Here is a 19,135-nt window from a genome sequence, read left to right on the forward strand (position 1 = left end):
TGAGCAGAACGTGAGGCCAGTGTCCGTACAAAATCAGTTCGCCTACAGACAGGTTACTAATCCACCAGTCAACAATGCGGAGATAGCAGCCAACAGCTTTGAATTGAAACCGGGGTTGATAGACAGAGCAGAAGCAAACGCATTTGGTGGAACAGGCTCAGAAGATGCCAACAAGCACCTCACCAAGTTCATACAAATCAGCAACACAGTGAAGTCGAACGGGGTCACAGATGAGCAAGTCCGCCTCAGATTATTCCCATTCTCCTTAAAAGACGATGCAAGAGACTGGTATGACAACATGGGTCCTAACTCTGTGCCCACATGGGATGCAATGGTGGAGCTGTTCTTAGAGAAGTACTATCCACCTAGCGAGGCACTCAAACGCCAAGCAGAGGTCATTCAATATAAGATGCAACCTCAGGAGAACATTTTGGAGGCCTGGAAAAGGTTCAAGCAGTTGATGAGAAGATACCCCAGCCACGGGTTAAGCCAGGGGCAACAAATCCTAACCTTCTACAGGGGAGGCACGCTGGAGGCAATGCGCGAACTGAACATGAGCGCCGAAGGATCTCTCTTGAAGTTGGGAGAAGCTGAAGCACTTGAGGTGATTGAGAGAGTGGATTCAAATGATGATGGATGGAGAAACGATAGAAGCAAATCCTATAGGATTGCATCCACCTCCGATTTTGATAGGATGGATACAATGTCCAAGCAGCTGGACTTCCTAACTGACAAGCTTGGGTATATGGGAACAAGGCAGGTTGGGACTGAGATGCAACAAGGAATCGAAGATGTGAACTACGTTCACCAAGGTGGCAATAACAGAAATTTCAACAATTACCGCCCCAATCAAGGAGGAGGCAATTACAACCACTATGGGAACAAGGTGCATCCCAACTTGTCCTACGGGAACCCAAATAATGCCTTGCAACCACCACCCAGATTCCAGGTATCAGATGGCCAAATCAAAGAACCGAAGAAGGATGAGCTGAAAGACGTGTTAATGGCTTTTATGAAACAAACGGGAGAGTGCATGAAAGACTCCAACAAAAGGCTAGTGCAGGTTGAAGCTAATGTGAATGACTTGAATATTCACATGAAGAGCATCGATAACCAGATGAGCCAGATTTCACAGGCTGTGGGTATCCAGCATCAACCAGGCCAATTCCCTTCACAAACGGTTGTAAATCCTAAAGACTGTAAGGATTGCAAAGCCATTAATCTGAGAAGCGGAAAAGCTATGAAGGCTCAACCATGCCTGCAGAGAAGGAGAAAATCTCTCAAGAGGGGACAATTGTAGAAGATGTGGTGGAAGAAGAAGAACTAGTGAAAGAGGTGCCGCCTCCCAAGGCAAGCACCGTGATACCTGCACCCCCTGCTGAGGTTAAGATTCCATTTCCACAGCGCGTGCAGAAGAAGAAACTAGATGATCACTTCTCTAGGTTTCTTGACATATTCAGAAAAGTGCACATCAATATCCCGTTGGTAGAGGCGTTACAGCAAATGCCTAGCTATGCAAAATTTCTGAAGGAAGTGATCTCCAATAAGTGGAGATGGGTGGAGCATGGAGAGCTGTAGTGCTATTATCCAGAAAAAGCTGCCTGCTAAGATGAAAGACCATGGAAGCTTCACTATATCATGCATAGTGGGGGATAGCCAAGTGGGAAAGGCTCTATGTGATTTGGGAGCGAGCATTAATCTTATGTCGTTCTCATTCTTTCAGAAGTTGAAGATTGGGACACTGAGGCCCACTACCATCACACTCCAGATGGCCGACCGATTTGTGTCGTATCCTAGGGGGATTGTTGAAGATATACTCGTCAAAGTCAATGACTTCATATTTTCCGTGGATTTTGTGGTGCTTGATATGGAGGAAGACCGGAATGTTCCTCTTATCCTGGGAAGACCTTTCCTCGCTACAGGGAAGGCAATGATTGATGTGCAGAAGGGAGAGCTCACACTCCGACTTAATGATGAAAGCGTCACATTCTCTATCTACAATGCGATGCAAAGACATGATGACGAGGATGCAAGGAAAGCAGAGCACTGCAACATGGTTGAAGTGGTCGATGATTGTGTGAGAGGGGTGGCCCGAGCCATCTCTCCACAAGACCAATTGGAGCGATGCCTATCGCAATCTATCTTTTCTCCTTATTATACTGAAGTTATTGAGCCCAATGCTGATTTATTGAATTTTGTAGGAGCTCTCAACTCGGCTGAGGAAGTCCCAAGGCTTCGACAGAAATTCCAGCCATTAAGGGATCCGAATGCAGAGGAGAAGAAAGAGGAGAAGGAAGAGGAACTTAAGCCGTTGCATTCACACCTTAAGTATGCATTTCTCGGGGAGAATGCTACTTATCCGGTAATTGTATCATCCTCACTCACTACTAATGAACTTGATAAACTACTGAGAGTGCTTAGGAAGCATAGGGGTGCAATTGGGTGGTCTATCTCGGACCTTAAGGGGATAAGTCCTACGGTTTGTATGCATAGAATTCTCCTAGAAGAGGGGTCTAAACCCAAAGCTCAAAACCAAAGGAGACTTAACCCAATAATGCAATATGTTGTTAGGAAAGATGTGTTGAAGTGGTTAGATGCTTGGATTGTCTATGTTATATCGGACAGTGATTGGGTAAGTCCTACCCAAGTGGTAGCTAAGAAGGGGGGAATGACAGTCGTGAAAGGGGGAGATGATGAAATGATAGCCACTAGGTTGGTGACCAGGTGGAGAGTATGCATAGATTATAGAGCCCTCAATGCCGCGACTAGGAAAGACCATTTTCCCCTCCTATTCATTGACCAGATGCTAGATAGGTTGGCGGGGTATGAGTACTATTACTTTCTAGATGGCTACTCCGGATATAATCAGATCTTAATTGCCCCAGAGGATCAGTATAAATCTGTTTTTAGTTGTCCTTATGGTGTTTATGCTTTCAGGAGAATGTCATTTGGCCTTTGCAATGCCCCAGCCACCTTTCAGAGGTGTATGATGTCCATCTTTCACGACATGGTGGAAGATATTATGGAAGTCTTTACGGACGACTTCTCCGTCTATGGTAGCTCCTTCGATCATTGTTTAGAAAATCTAACCCGTGTTTTGCAGAGGTGTGAAGAGACAAACTTGGTGCTCAAATGGGAGAAATGCCATTTTATGGTGAGAGATGGTATTGTGCTTGGGCACAAGATTTCTGCAGGAGGACTAGAGGTGGATAGAGCCAAGATTGTGGCAATTGAGCAATTGCCACCACCATCTAATGAGAAGGCTGTGAGGAGTTTCCTTGGACAAGCCGGGTTTTACAGGTGTTTTATTAAGGATTTTTCTAAGATAGCAAGGCCTTTATGTCATTTACTTTCCAAGGATGTAAAGTTTGAATTTTCTCTTGAATGTTTGCAGGCATTCGAGACATTGAAGAAGACGCTTGTGAGTGCACCCGTGCTCATCTCACCGGATTGGTCACAGCCGTTCAAGATAATGTGTGATGCCAGTGATATAGCAGTGGGATCGGCTTTGGGGCAGAAAAGAGACAAGCTATTCAGGGTGATCTACTATGCAAGCCGGACACTGGATCCAGCGCAAGCAAATTATACTACTACAGAAAAGGAGATGTTGGAGGTGGTATACTCGTTCGACAAGTTCCGTCCCTATCTCATCAGGGTGAAAAATATTGTGTTCACAGACCATGCCGCCATCCGCCACCTCTTTGCCAAGGTGGATGCCAAGCCGAGGTTGATAAGATGGGTCCTGCTGTTGCAGGAATTTGATTTAGAGATCCGGGACCGGAAGGGATGCGAGAATGTGGTGGCTGACCACTTATCAAGATTGGAGCACTTTTGAAAGTGAAAATCTGAAGGTGCCCATCAATGAAGAATTTCCCGATGAGCACATTTTCTTTACTCAGGGCTCATCTCCGTGGTACGCCGATATTGTGAACTTTTTGGTGGCAAGAGTCATCCCCGAAGAGTACAAGGCATATCAAAAGAAGAAGTTCTTCCACGACGTCAAGTTCTACTTTTGGGACGAGCCGTTCTTGTTTAGGCGATGTGCCGACATGGTGATAAGAAGATGCATTCCCGAAGATGAATGGGAACTTGTGATGAGGAAGTGCCACTCTAGTCCTAGCGGAGGACATTTTGGAGCCAACCGAACGGCGATGAAAGTGCTTCAATGCGGTCTTTATTGGCCAAGTATCTATGGAGATTGTCAGACCTTTGTGCTTCATTGCAATGAATGTCAAAGGACCGGGGGAGTTTCGAAGAAGAAAGAGATGCCCATGACTACTATTGTGGAGGTGGAGCTCTTTGATGTATGGGGGATTGACTTCATGGGTCCCTTTCCACCTTCATCCGGGCATCAATACATACTCTTGGCGATTGACTATGTCTCAACGTGGGTAGAGGCTATCCCCACCCACGCCAACTCCTCCAAGGTCGTGATTAGCTTTGTGCAAAAGAACATCTTCACAAGATTCGGGGCTCCAAGAGCTTTGATTAGCGATGGGGGTCCCACTTCAAGAATAGGTGGCTCGAGCTAGTGTTACAAAAATTTGGTGTCAAGCACCGGATTACTACCCCCTATCATCCTCAAGCAAATGGTCAAACGGAGCTAGCTAATAGAGAGATAAAGGGGATACTTGAGAAGACGGTGAATGCCAATAGGAAAGATTGGTCTATGAAGCTCGACGATGCTCTTTGGGCATATAGGACGGCGTACAAGACGGCGATTGGCATGTCACCATATCAATTGGTGTTTGGCAAATCTTGCCATCTTCCCGTGGAGCTAGAACATAAGTCTTATTGGGCGGTGAAGCAATTCAATGCCGACTACTACAAGGTGGGAAATGAGAGACAACTCCACCTTAACCTTCTCGACGAGTTTAGAAATGAAGCATATGAGAACTCTTCCATCTACAAGGAGCGTCTCAAAAACTATCATGACAAGATGATCGAGAAGAGGGAGTTCTTCCCGAGAGATTCCGTGCTACTCTTCAATGCACGAATGAAGCTCTTCCCCGGAAAACTCAAGTCCAAGTGGTCTGGACAGTTCAAGGTGAAAACGGTGATGAAGAATGGAGCCATAGAGCTTCAAGGAGATGATGGAAGAATTTTCACGGCCAATGGCCAAAACTTGAAGATTTTCCATAGCAATGAGCAAAAGGAGGAGGTGTTCATGCTCACCTTGGAACACTCCCAATGAGCTTGCAAACCGTCGAGCATGCGACGATAAAAAGTTGCGCTATAGGGGAGGCAACCCCTAGTAGGTACTTTTATTGTTTTTTTTGTGTGTGGATGTGGTTTTTATTGTTTTTGGCTTGTTTCCTTTTTGATCCTTTTTCTTTGGTGTGCTTGTTTCCTCCTTCATCTAGTGTTGATTCTTTCTAACTCTGAGTAGTAGTGGCTTCCTCTTGGTATTTTGGAATTGGGACTCTTGGTGTTTGAGTTTGGTGCAGGGATTTGGAAAGGAAAAGATGCATAAGGCGACAGAAACCAACCAAAAACTGCACCCGGCCTGGTATGAGTTACGAGTCACTTGAAGTCCAGAAAATAGTTTAAAAATACCACCCGGCCGGGTGAATATTTAGTTCAGAAATTCGACCCGGCCGGGTAGGTGTTACGCGTCACTTGAATTCCAGGAAGGGGTTTAAAAAATGCCACCCGGCCGGGTGAATATTTAGTTCAGAAATTCGACCCGGCCGGGTCCGTCTGCGCGAGCCTTAACTCTATTTAAGGTACAATCTAATATGGCCAACTTTGCTAATCCTCGGGCTTTGAACGTGACTTTAAGAAGCAGAGAGGAGAAGAACAGATGGGCAACGCTGGCGCTATTGGATAGTATGCCGTCCCGGTACCCGGTCGTCGACCTACTCACCGATATGGGCATTCAAGCATCTTAGGAAATCCTCATGGAAGCGGGCCACCTCAATCTCCTATTTGCACACTGCTACAGATCTTATAAGGCCTTAACCTTGGAGTTCATGTCCACTCCCCAAGTGAACTACGTCAACAAAGTCTTGGTCTCCATCACCTTCCGTTTGGATAATATCGCGCACACTCTCACATTGGCGGAATTCAACTCCATCTTCCATTTACTCGATGAAAATGAGGAAGGGTACATTGAAGAGCCTCAAGATTATGACAGGAATGACTTCTGGGGTCGCATTACATTGGAGGAGGCTACGTCTAGCCATGGCCCTACTTTTATCCCCTCCCGTGCCAAGATTAACTCCATTCGGAATCCGGTGTTGAAGTACATGGCCAAGGCCTTGGTCTGTTTCCCGTTAGCACATAAGGAACTGGGTAGCATTTCCTCTGAGATACTTTTCATTCTATGGGGCATGTTGGCCCATCGAAGGATCAATACTGGGTATTATATGATCAAACACTTGGAGAGACACGCAAAGAAGAAAAGTGGCAAATTATGTTGTGGAGGTATGATCACCCGCCTGGCCCTCCATTTTGATGTTGACATAGAGGAGCGACACCCAGATTCGGGAAGCATGTCAATTGATTGGGACATTCTTAAAAAATCAGGCATGATCGCTGTGGACAGCAGGGGCGCCGGGTACTTTGTTCTAGACCCGAATACATTTTTCAAATTCCCCTCCCCTCAGCTAACCGCAGTTGGAGGGTGGACCTATCAAGCAACTGGAGGATGAACTCCGATGATCATATGGCAAGAATAGCAAGTGATCCCCCCAGGGCGAAGGATTTACCGGTCAGCGGCCAATGCGCGTGGGCGCACATCACTTCCCACACCCCGAGATCCCCGACGAGCCCCTACCCAGTCAAGATGCTGAGCCACACAGGGAAGAAGATGAAGAGGAGACCGAGAGCAGCCAGCTTAAGAGGAGGCGTCCGGTTGGCCGGCCATCTAGGGACAGCCAATTGGCGGAGATAGTTGAAGGGATTCGAGGCATACGTCTTGACCAGCAACAGTTGCGTGAGGAGAACCAAATCTGGAGGACTCAGCAGGAGTCCCGACTAGATCACTTTGGGGAGCAGATAGACCACCTTCAAGCTCAAGGTGACGTTAGGTGAGCGGAGGAGCAGGCCTTCTACCGTGGCTACTACGCGAGATTTCCTCCACCTTCCGACTAGAGGTATTCCACCCCATCCACTTCCTTTCAAACTTATTCATTCCTTCGTATTGAATAAGTTTGGGGGAGTCTGACGTGGATTGGTGGTGCTTCCCTTCCTTCCCCGCTATCCCCGTGGATGATTGTTGAACTATTTGCTTTATTTTGTTTTTCAATTTGATTCGTGTACGTCTCTCCTGTGGGACTTGAATATGGGCATGCACTGATCGTATAATTATTCGTACTATGAGGTGTTTACTTTGGGCGCTTATGACGATTTCTTCTGAAAATGCTTTGTGAAAATGGTGGGAATATGCGTTATTGGTTATGATTTGCTTTTGAGTGAATTGCTTGTTTGCTTGTTCAATGCCAATTCCCAGTGAGATTTGAGCCGAACCTTCATTTCAGTGTGATATTATCATATACTTGTTGTTGTTTCTAGAACTTGCTCACGATCATATTAAGTCTACATAGTGAATGTGAGTTTAGGAGATGACGTTAGGCCCTCTTTGTTCCCCCTTCACAAGTGTACATAATTGTCTTAATCCCTAGTTAGCCCTCCTAGCCTAAAAAGTGTTCCGATGATGATTAATCGTTAAATTACCCTCAAAAGTGATAAGCTTACAAAAATTTAGAAGCACATTTTGGGCGACGTGTTGAAAAAAAAAGCAAAAAAAAAAACTGGAGGTATAAGCTAGACGAAGTCTAGAGGGTCATTGGTTGGGTTCCTAAATAAATGGGGACAAGATGGTAGGAAGAAGTTTGACACTGTGTCTTACTTTTCTGAGATGCGTTTTGGGAACTCGTTGTTTGTTGGTAACTGTAATTTGTGGGGTACTTGTGCTTCCTATTCTTTTAGCCACTTAAGCCAAAATATTCCCTACCTTCCAAAAAGCCACGTTACAACCTTAATAAAGTCCTTTCTGATCCCAAACTCACATTCACACCTAGTAGAGGAGATGATTGATTTTGAGCAAGCATATGGTAAACACTGCTTGTATTTTGATTTGAGAGATTAGTATTGAATTTCTATACACTTGAGAGTGAGTGAAACATAAAAAAAATTATACTTCATAAACCTGCGAGGGCATTGAAACCAAGTGATACACGAGACAGTAGCTCAAGGTAATGTTTGATTGATTTTGCAGGATTCCATGACGTTGTTTTTATATATGAATCTGAAGCAAAGCCCAATTTCACCCCTTGTATGAGTTTATTTTTTTGTGATCTTCTTCTTGTTATTTGAGTACAAATAAGGTTTTAAGTCTGGGGGAGTTGACAAACTCATATTTTCATAGGTGTAATCGGTAGGTTGAAGTGCTAAATGTTGACTTTATCACTCGAAATTGTCTTTATCCAGCCAACTATCCTACCTTTCGGAGTTTTATGTGTTTGTTGAGTGTTCTAGGAAAAACAGCTGACAAGAGGAGAAAATGAGGCATATAGTGCTCAGAGGCAGAGGAGCAACGAAAACGGAGACCCAGCCGGGTAAATTTACGGTCCAATAATTCGACCCGGCCGGGCAGAGCCAGAGGCCAGTTACGGGTCTAAAAGGGGGACCCGGTCGGGTGTATTTATAGTGTAATAATTACACCCGGCCGGGTGTATTTATAGTGTAATAATTACACCCGGCCGGGTACTGTGGTCTGACGCGTCTGAAAGCTGAAAATGCGATTTTTTGAAGGAAATTAAATCAGAGAAAAGGGCTAGGGTTGCAGTCGACGACATTCATTCTACACCTACCGCCTCCAACACTCACACACACCCCAAGAACACCATTGAGAGAGAATTGAAGATTGGAGACTCTAGATCGGAAGATTGAAGACTTCACTCCATAGATTCGTTCCACAGGAGTTCTTAGTATCTATCTTTCATGTGTTTGTTTGGATTCTTTGAGTTTGACTTGGTTTTCTCCATGAACATGAGTAGCTAAACATTTCTTGTAGAATTCTTGGTGATGATGCACTGATTTCATAGCTTTTATCCAATTAATTTTGTTCTTGCCTTGCTCTTGTAGTTATTTGATTATTCTTGGGTTTATTCCTTTCAATTGCTTAATCATCACTTGATTGTGTAGGATTAATTAGATTAATCGGGAGATGAAATAATTAATTTGGAATTAAGAATAAATCACACCTTAATACAATAGAACTCGGGAGAGTTGAGGTTTTGAGTGAGGCCATTGACCTAATCGAGCTTTTGGGAGTTAGGAGTTTAGGATTAGAAGGGGACTTCGATCCTAACACCTAATCTACAGGTTTCTCACCTCGGGAGGGGGTTTAGTCTATAATTATGGCCGGCTTAGTAACTCTAGAGACACCAAAAGGTAAGGCGAATCGATTGGATAAGAGCTTGGAATTGTGCATCGGATCCTTGAGTTCTGCAATTTTCTCCATATTATCTTCTCAAATCCTTTTCACACCGTGTTTCCTTAATCTTAATTGTTACTTGCTTACTATATGCTTTTATTAGTTGTTAGAACAAACCAAACTTTTCTTGATTGTCTAGATAGTAGTTGATTTTTGTTCGTGGTAGTTAAATTGATGCAAAATTGTCTCTGTGGGATACGATACTCTTGCTTACTAATTGCTACACTAGCCCCGTACACTTGCGGGTATCACTTGTGTTAAAATAAGTTAAGTCAATGTTCTAAGTCTAAAAAACGTTTGCCAAATACACGAGCTGAAGGGGCTGGCAGCGGAAGCGTGCGTTCAAAACGGATCACATGAATTTGATCTATTTAGCAGATTATTTAGACAAAATCTATTCGCGTAATTATCACATGTATCATGCTCATAACTTGAATTAAAACATGCTTTAGCACATAAAATCCCTAAAACTTGCTTACTACGGAATTAGCTAATTTACCTTGTTGATTCAATCAAGAATCGATGATGGCTTGCTCCGTCTCCACGTGAAGATCTTCAATACAAGACCTCGGATCTTCTGACTGGTGTCCCGGACTATACGCTGATATTTGTGTGGGCAAATCTCACCAACGTACTAGGACTCGAATAATGGAAGACAGAACTCAGCTCACGGAGGAGGCACAAATTTCGAGCTCTCTCTTTAGAGGGGAACGAAAATTTTGATAATAAATTCTTCTTTTTTCTGTCTCCTTTATTCTCCTATTTATATAAGTCACAAATTGGGCCCAGTCAGGGATCTAAGGAAGAATTTGGAACAGGCCTCACCCAATTAGCTTTTTACTAATTAAATTGAACCCACAATTTAATATAAGCTTATATTGGAATATTACGAACAGCCACTACAGAAGTAATATTGCACTGCCTTCCAAATCCAAAATTACAAGTATTCCGGGTTTCCTTTAATTGCATTTGATTCATTTCCCGCGCTTAAGATGGAAACATCCATTAATTAATTAATATCTGCTATAGACTTAATTAATTAACATATTTCGAATTCCAAGAGTGGACTTAGCAAGAAACTCTTATTTATTATTCATAGAGTAATCAAACTCCAACTAGCTAGGTTCCGAATAATAAAACCTCATTTCGAGCTCCTCTTGTGGATGTTATCAAACGAGACTCTCCTCGCGCACGTTTCAACATAATAGCAATCCTAGCACCTCTAGATAATGATCACCACTACCCAATATACCTGGATCGTTGGGTTACGAAAAACCTGCACCTTTGGTAAGTCAAAGTAGTGGATCCTCAATATCGTATGCTCAATGCTAACGTACATTGATTAAGAAATTAATTTTCAAGACCTCGTCTTTCAGTAGATAGCATAAAGACTCGTCTTGCTGTTAGATCCATTCAGTGCTATACCACACCAACGTCATCTTATTTCAATAAGGTTTAGAAATAATCGGACTGACATTGCAACCTTTCGCGATAGGTAGTATAGGCCTATCTAGGTTGTGAAATTCTTATTTTTCTTTGTTTAGAACTGACTGTGTTAACTTAAATTGGACGACGCCCACAACCGGTCTACTAAAACAAAGACTTAGACTTTGTTACGTTTGCTCATACATTTAAATATGTAATAAACAACCATTAAATGTAAAACATAACAACATTATGACAAAAACCCTAACACGAGCTGCAGTAATTCATCTCGTGTTGCACATGCATAGCGCGTAGGTATTTTTTAAAACAGATATACATAATGTACATATTGTGTAGTATAATGTGTAGCTTGGTTTCTGTAATGCATTTTTTTGTGATATGTAATGAACATTTATCCTACCCCGTTTAATTTAAGTTGTGTCGTGTTTGGATGTTTGGCGCACATTTCCTGTTTTCCCTAAGGGTTTAACAAGCCCATGGACTAGGGTCTAGTATGTTCTAAGTCTAAAAAACGTTGTCCAAATACACGAGCTGCAGTAATTCATCTCGGGTTGCACATGCATAACGCGTAGGTATTTTTTAAAACAGATATACATAATGTACATATAGTGTTGTATAATGTGTAGCTTAGTTTCTGTAATGCATTTATTGTGATATGTAATGAACATCTATCCTGCCCCGTTTAATTTAAGTTGTGCCGTGTTTCGATGTTTGGCGCACGTTTCTTGTTTTCCCTAAGGGTTTAACAAGCCCAGGGTCTAGTATGTACACATTCATAACAACGTTAACAAAGACCACTAGTTTGAGTTATAAAACCAGTGTTTTGTTATAATCGCGGCTATGGACTAATTTTAACTGATTTACATAATGTACATATTATGTAAGAGACGATCGCCCTTTCTTTCTCTAGGGTTTTTCGGCTCACCCTGATCTCCAGCCATACTTGTGCCACCTCGGCCAATCTATCCCTGAATCTTTTCGCAAGTATCTCTGGAATTACATCGTCGACCGCTTCGTCGATGTCGAGTCTTAGCTGCTTCTCTGATATGGAACAAACAACATAAAACATCAGAAAATTATCATTAAAACAGAATACAACATGATATGCGCACTTGAATCTTCACTGAGTTGATTAACCAATATAAACAATACCTCTCATAATGCCTAATATACTCCAAATAATGACAATTACCAGCTACATAATGCACTGCCTAAACTAATTAATGCACATATGTAATCTTCACTGAGTTGAGTAACCCATATACAAAATACATCTCATAATGCATAATATCCTACAAAAAATGAAAATTACCTGCTACATAATGCACTGCCTAAACCAAATAATGCGCATATGTAATCTTCACTGAGTTGATTACCCAAAATACAAAATACCTCTCATAATGCATAATATACTCCAAATAATGACAATTACATACTACATAATGCACTGCCTAAACCAAATACAATACTGCACATAGGTAATCTTCACCGAGTTGATTAACCCATGTACATGCATAATATACTGCAGATAATGCACTGCCTAAACCAAATAATGCACATATGTAATCTTCACTCAGTTGATGAACCCATATACACAATACCTCTAATAATTCATAATATACTGCAGATAATGACAAGTAACACATTCATAATGCACTGCCTAAACCAAATAATGCACATATGTAATCTTCACTGTGTTGATTAACCCATATACGCAATACCTCTAATAATGCATAATATACTGTAGATAATGACAATTAACAGCTACATAATGCACTGCCTAAACCAAATAATGCACATACGTATCTTCCAATAACACAAATTCCCACAACAACAAAAGTATCGGGTACATAATGCAAAATATTAAACAAATAATGCATCCCAATACATCAATAATGTAAATTTTAGATTATCTAATGCGCACAAAACAGTCATGCAATTACCCTTCCGGCCATTAACCAGATATGAAGATGAATGCACACTGCAAGCCTAACTGATGTCGAACAACTGAAGCATTTATACACTCATTTTATACACTCAATCAACAGACGCAATTATACACGGAGTTATACCTGCAGCTTGTGTAGGTTGAATGCGAGACGGACGACCTCGTTTAGTCATTGTGAATCTGTCATAACAAAAAAAAGAATACGATACCTGAATCCATCATTTTAAACCCAACACAATGTCTGAGTTTATTAACTAATACACGCAATACCCTACAAAATTCCTAATATACTGCAAATAATGACAAATTATGAATACATAATGCACTGCTCAAACCAAATAATGTATATATGTAATCTTGACCGAGATGCATAAACAATATACACAATACCCAAAAAAAAATAATATACTGCAGATTATGACAATAAAAATCTACATGATGCACTACCTAAACCAAATAATTCACATACGTATCTTTCAATAACCACTTTTCGCACAACAACTAAAGAACCTGGTACATTAATCAAAATTTTAATTTTTGTATCTACAAAATCATGAATACGACTTCCAGAAAGCTCTTTCCGCGCATACCTGGGCGAATTGATGGATATAACAGGACCGTTCTTGCCGGTTTGGCTACGACGTTAGCAACGTTGGAGGGTGGGTAACGGGATCTTCGACGATTAATGGCAAGATTTTCGCGGTCTCCCTCTGAGAGTAAACGGCGGACGAAACTAGGGTTTCGAGAGGGTAGAGAGTGGAGAGAGTGGAGAGGAAATACATAGAATTGAATGTGTGAGAATGAACCGTCTCAATGTTTCAAATATCCAAATCACACAAATTTCGGACCTACCAAATTTCTGGCGGTTCATTATTCGTTCTTTGTCCATAATACCCTCATAATGAATTAAGACAACCCTTATAATGCAACGCGGATATAAAAATGAAGCGTCAATCTGGACCGTTGGTTAAGACGAGCTAACGACTCATATTAAGAAAAACAAAGGATCTTAGGGATGAATAGGAGAATAATGCTCCCATATATATATATATATATATATATATATATAGAGAGAGAGAGAGAGAGAGAGAGTAGTGATATGTGGCAAGTGCCCATTAAGTACATAACTAAAGAACAAATATCAGCCACAAGATTAAGAAAATCAAGGGCTGACATTCAACATATGATCAAGAAAATTAAGGGCTGAATTGGTTCACTATAATAAGGCGGGGGCAAAATAGTCATTTACAAAAGTTGGAAATAGGAGCAGAATGAGCGATCCATGGGATGCCGATCGCGTCGTCATGATCGGCGCCAGAGGCAGCGGTGGAGCTGTGGTCGGTGTTGGTAACTGCACCGCCCAAAACAGGAGAAAATCAAATCAATCAACAAACCACAAATTATTAAACAAATCCAAAATTAAAGACTCACCGTCACAGGTTCGAGAAGGCATCCCATCAAATTGAATATGTCCCTGAAAATTGAACACGAAATTATTTGAATTTAGTAGAACAGAACAAATGTGTATGTAGTAGTAGTAGTAATGGAAATACCCGAGAATCCAAGTGAGGAGGAAGAAGATGGAGATTCAGTGGCCGGATTTGGTTCGGAAATTGGTGATGATTTGAGGAATTTCAACAAACTCCCCAGCAGATGAGGCTGACGAGGCCGGAAGCGAATGAAATCTCGTCGCAATTGTTGTAGAGGCAGTCTTTGAAATACGTCTCCACCCACCCGGCGATGCATGCCTTGTCCGTATTCTGCAATATAGTGATCCTTGCTTATAGTGATCTATTTTGTTCACATCAATGAAGTAAAAACATGCTTAGAGTGATGTATTCCATGGTTAGAGTGATGTGTCTGTGATCCTTGCTTATAGTGATCTATTTTCTTCATATCAGTGAAGTAAAAACATGCTTAGAGTGATGTGTTCCACGGTTAAGTGATGTTTCTGTGATATATGCGTATAGTGATATATTTTCTTCATATCAGTTAATTAAAAACATGCTTAGAGTGATGTTTTCCACGGTTAGAGTGATGTTTCTGTGATATTTTCTTATAGTGATCTATTTTGTTCACATCAGTGAAGTAAAAACATGCTTAGAGTGATGTGTTCCACGGTTAAGTGATGTTTCTGTGATATATGCGTATAGTGATATATTTTCTTCATATCAGTGAATTAAAAACATGCTTAGAGTGATGTTTTCCACGGTTAGAGTGATGTTTCTGTGATCCTTGCTTATAGTGATCTATTTTCTTCATATCAGTTAAGTAAAAACATGCTTAGAGTGATGTGTTCCACGGTTAAGTGATGTTTCTGTGATATATGCGTATAGTGATATATTTTCTTCATATCAGTGAATTAAAAACATGCTTAGAGTGATGTTTTCCACGGTTAGAGTGATGTTTCTGTGATATTTTCTTATAATGATCTATTTTGTTCACATCAGTGAAGTAAAAACATGCTTAGAGTGATGTGTTCCACGGTTAAGTGATGTTTCTGTGATATATGCGTATAGTGATATATTTTCTTCATATCAGTGAATTAAAAACATGCTTAGAGTGATGTTTTCCACGGTTAGAGTGATGTTTCTGTGATATATGCATATAGTGATCTATTTTTTCATCAAAGTGAAGTAAAAACATGCTTAGAGTGATGTGTTCCACGGTTAAGTGATGTTTCTGTGATATATGCGTATAGTGATATATTTTCTTCATATCAGTGAATTAAAAACATGCTTAGAGTGATGTTTTCCACGGTTAGAGTGATGTTTCTGTGATATATGCGTATAGTGATCTATTTTTTCATCAAAGTGAAGTAAAAACATGTTTAGAGTGATGTATTCCATGGTTAGAGTGAAGTTTCTGTGATCCTTGCTTATAGTGATCTATTTTTTTCATATCAGTGAAGTAAAAACATGCTTAGAGTGATGTATTCCGTGGTTATAGTGAAGTTTCTGTGATCATTGCTTTAGTGATCTATTTTGTTATAGTGATCTATTTTGTTAACATCAGTGAAGTAAAAACATGCTTAGAGTGATATGTTCCAATGTTAGAGTGATGTTTCTGTGATATTTTGTTATAGTGATCTTTTTTGTTAACATTAGTGAAGTAAAAACATGCTTAGAGTGATATATTCCAAGGTTATAGTGATGTTTCTTTGATATTTTGTTATAGTGATCTATTTTGTTAACATCAGTGAAGTAAAAACATGCTTAGAGTGATGTGTTCCAATGTTAGAGTGATGTTTTGTGATATTTTGTTATAGTGATTTATTTTGTTAATATCAGTGAAGTAAAACATACATCACAATATTACAAAATTCTACTCCATTTAAGATCTGAAAATCTAAGCAGATTGAGAAAAAAAGACTGAACATGTACGATTCCTATTCACATATCAAATAATCTCAAGAAAGGCGTATACATGGAAAGAAAGCACAATATAACAATTAACAACACACCAATGTATATTCAATTATTAATTCCTTGTATACCAAACACCCCCACCCCAAAAAAAGAAGAAAAAATGAAATCAAAACAAAATGAAGAATTGAAAAGTAAAATTAATAAGAAAGAATATTAGATAAAGCTGAGATGCGGAATCCGTTCAGCTCCTGCAACATGTGATGGCGCTGCAGCCGTGCCTGTAGGGGTTGGCCTGAGCACCGGGGTGGCAGTTGTAGTAGGACACTCCGCGCCGCGAGCAAGGCACATTGTTCCTCTGCAGAGCGTCGTAGCTGATGTAGCGGCGCGTGGCTTGGATGCACCTGTTCGACTCCGAATCCAGCTCGAATTCCTCCTCCTCGTTGGCCAGACACTCCGCCACGGTGCCCCTGCACCCTGATCTAACCGTTGGCATCACCCACCCCATTTCCGCCGTGGCTATTGCGTGTGGGAGTATGAGACAAGCGATTAAGCATAGTGCCAACAACAATTTCCAAGCGTCGCCTGAGAGGAGGTTGATTTGTGCTCCTCCACCTCCTTCGTAGAGAGAGAGAGTATGCATGAATGTGGTGTGTATGTCAAAATATGGAACAATGTATTTCCCAAAATACCTTCATGCAATTTTTATTAATAGAAAATGAATACTTAATTTAGTCATTAGATTAAGATAATGAGTAGCTGAGATTTGATCTCTAGTTATACACTTAATATTAGTTATACTTTGATCATCTCCCTATATATATATATATATGTATATAGAGGAATGATGTGTTACATACCTTATGTGAGCACTATTCTCGTTTGACGCTCGTTTAGCTTTGTTCGTTTCAATTTATATATTTGGTTTGATTCTAATACATTAAAAAATGTTATTGCAATTTTTAATTTCACAAAATTCATAAAAATCAAAGCTTAATTTGTTGTTTTATTAATTTATTTGAAATTATAGAGAAAACGAGCAAATCGAGCTTTGATTTTTATGAATTTTGTGAAATTTAAAATTGCTTTAACATTTTTTAATGAATTAGAATAAAACTAAATATATAAATCGAAACGAACAAAGCTAAACAAACGTCAAACGAGAGTGGTGCTCACGTAAGGAGCCCACCTAAGGTATGTAGCATACATATCATTCCTATATATATATATAGGGTTGTCTTCTATACAAAACAATCTAAAGTGTATAACCTAGAACTACATTTCATCCATTGGATGAGGAAAAAGGATGGTCAAGATCAAATTTCATACATAATCACAATGCATCGGTTATAACCACCCCACTAATCATGTTTTCAATCCAAATTTGGCCTTGGTTCTACATTTAAGATTGGTTCTACATTTAAGAATGGTTCTATCTTGATCACAACCCTATATATATATATTTATATTTATATATATATATATATATATATATATATATATATATATATATTAAAACATAGTCCCTCTATTATAAAAACTAATATATTTTATTTCTCCTATTTTAGCCTTTTTCTATTTTACTTTTTTTTTCTTTCTAATTTCTTCTGTTTTATTCTTTTTTTCACTTATTTATTTTGTTATCTTTTTTACTTTATTAGGTCTCCATTCCAAATTTACTGCATTTCTTAATACCCGTCGAAAATAAACAGGATTGAAGAGCATATTATGAGTAAATCATGAGTAACAATTAAGTAAGAGTATGTTGGAATTGAAGATCAAGAGAATCCATGTGAATAAGTTAGAGAAAGGAAAGGAAGCATGAACATTGTGCCAGTGATTCTTGAACTATCAACTAAGCAAAGCATATTATATAGCCAAAAATTAATCAGCTCAATAATAAAAAAAAGTGACCATTATTAATTTATAATCATTAAGCCCTAGCACAAAACCTTTTTAATTTGTTGGTTGTTCAAAATCTTTTCCCTACATCTGCAGCAATTTATAACAATTCATTATTTTGTTGATAAATATAGAAGTAACATTATAACTACATCAATCTCCCTCCAAATGCTTTGTGGCTTGTACTTGAATGATGATGCTGATGAAGCTCTCAACGACCTACATATATAAATATAGGGTATGAAAAAGATGTTATCTATCTAATTATCATAAAAGTAAAATTGTTATATGATGAGAATTGATGAAATCCAGTTTGAGTGTATACTTACTCGGATGAGCTGAAAGAACACCTTCCATAACCTGACATACATACATCATCCTTATGAATAACATTGCCAAATCCAATTGAAAATTATTTATTTATTATTCTTTTACATATTGAAGTTTGTATGAGAAAATAGTTGGATTAAAGATAAATATATAGTGCTCACTTGGATTGTGCCTAGTGAGAACGGCTGTCCCTCCAAAGTGGCAAGCAATGGCATTGTTTCCATTTTGTTGATAGTAAATGTTGAAAGCATAAGATGCATGGGATAATAGTGTACCGGGCTCGAAACATGTGCCCTCGGCTTGTATGGCGCGACAATCAGCTTTGCCAAGCCCACAAGCCCAATCCAGAGCGATCTTCAGATCGGCCTGAGGGACACCTGGTCTGGCCACGCACCAGTTGGTGCCGGCCAGGAATGTGGTGTTTCCCTCCTGTGGCGATAGACTTGTGATTGGAATTGATGCATCGAACTTCTCTTGTACTATAATTGTTCTTGCCAAGAGTGATCCTTTTTAGATGGAATGTAGGATTAGTAATCATGATGTTGTATTAGTATCATAGGTATTTAGAATTGAAGTAGTTTTTACCATCAAACAAGCAAAAAGTGAATGAATGAGACATACCTTGAAAACATTGAATAATTAAAATGCTCAAGAAAGCCCAAAGTGTAAATGTTCCCATGTCTTCACCAACTAAGAGAGAGA

At 39.9% G+C, this 19,135-nt stretch overlaps 2 protein-coding genes across 3 annotated transcripts; one reads left to right on the plus strand and one right to left on the minus strand.

Moving 5' to 3' along the window:
• The first annotated feature begins 4,669 nt into the window (after nt 1–4,669).
• On the plus strand, nt 4,670–5,194 carry LOC121786640. Its single transcript, XM_042185272.1, has one exon. It carries the CDS (start codon nt 4,670–4,672, stop codon nt 5,192–5,194), a length of 525 nt encoding a protein of 174 aa, XP_042041206.1.
• Nucleotides 5,195–18,091: 12,897 nt separating this feature from the next.
• LOC121786533 (glucan endo-1,3-beta-glucosidase 12-like) lies at nt 18,092–19,135 on the minus strand. 2 transcript variants are annotated; one of them, XM_042185173.1, is made up of 4 exons: nt 19,055–19,135; nt 18,709–18,939; nt 18,433–18,463; nt 18,092–18,322 (listed from the first exon to the last, which is right to left on the minus strand). In XM_042185173.1, the coding sequence occupies exons 1-4, from the start codon at nt 19,110–19,112 to the stop codon at nt 18,217–18,219; spliced, it is 426 nt and encodes a 141-aa protein (XP_042041107.1). In that variant the 5' UTR covers nt 19,113–19,135; the 3' UTR covers nt 18,092–18,216. The 2 variants fall into 2 exon arrangements, with proteins under 2 accessions (XP_042041107.1, XP_042041106.1); XM_042185172.1 differs by having other exon boundaries at nt 18,096–18,322; nt 18,595–18,939.

Source organism: Salvia splendens, chromosome 22 (assembly GCF_004379255.2).
Source record: "Salvia splendens isolate huo1 chromosome 22, SspV2, whole genome shotgun sequence".
NCBI lineage: Eukaryota > Viridiplantae > Streptophyta > Magnoliopsida > Lamiales > Lamiaceae > Salvia > Salvia splendens.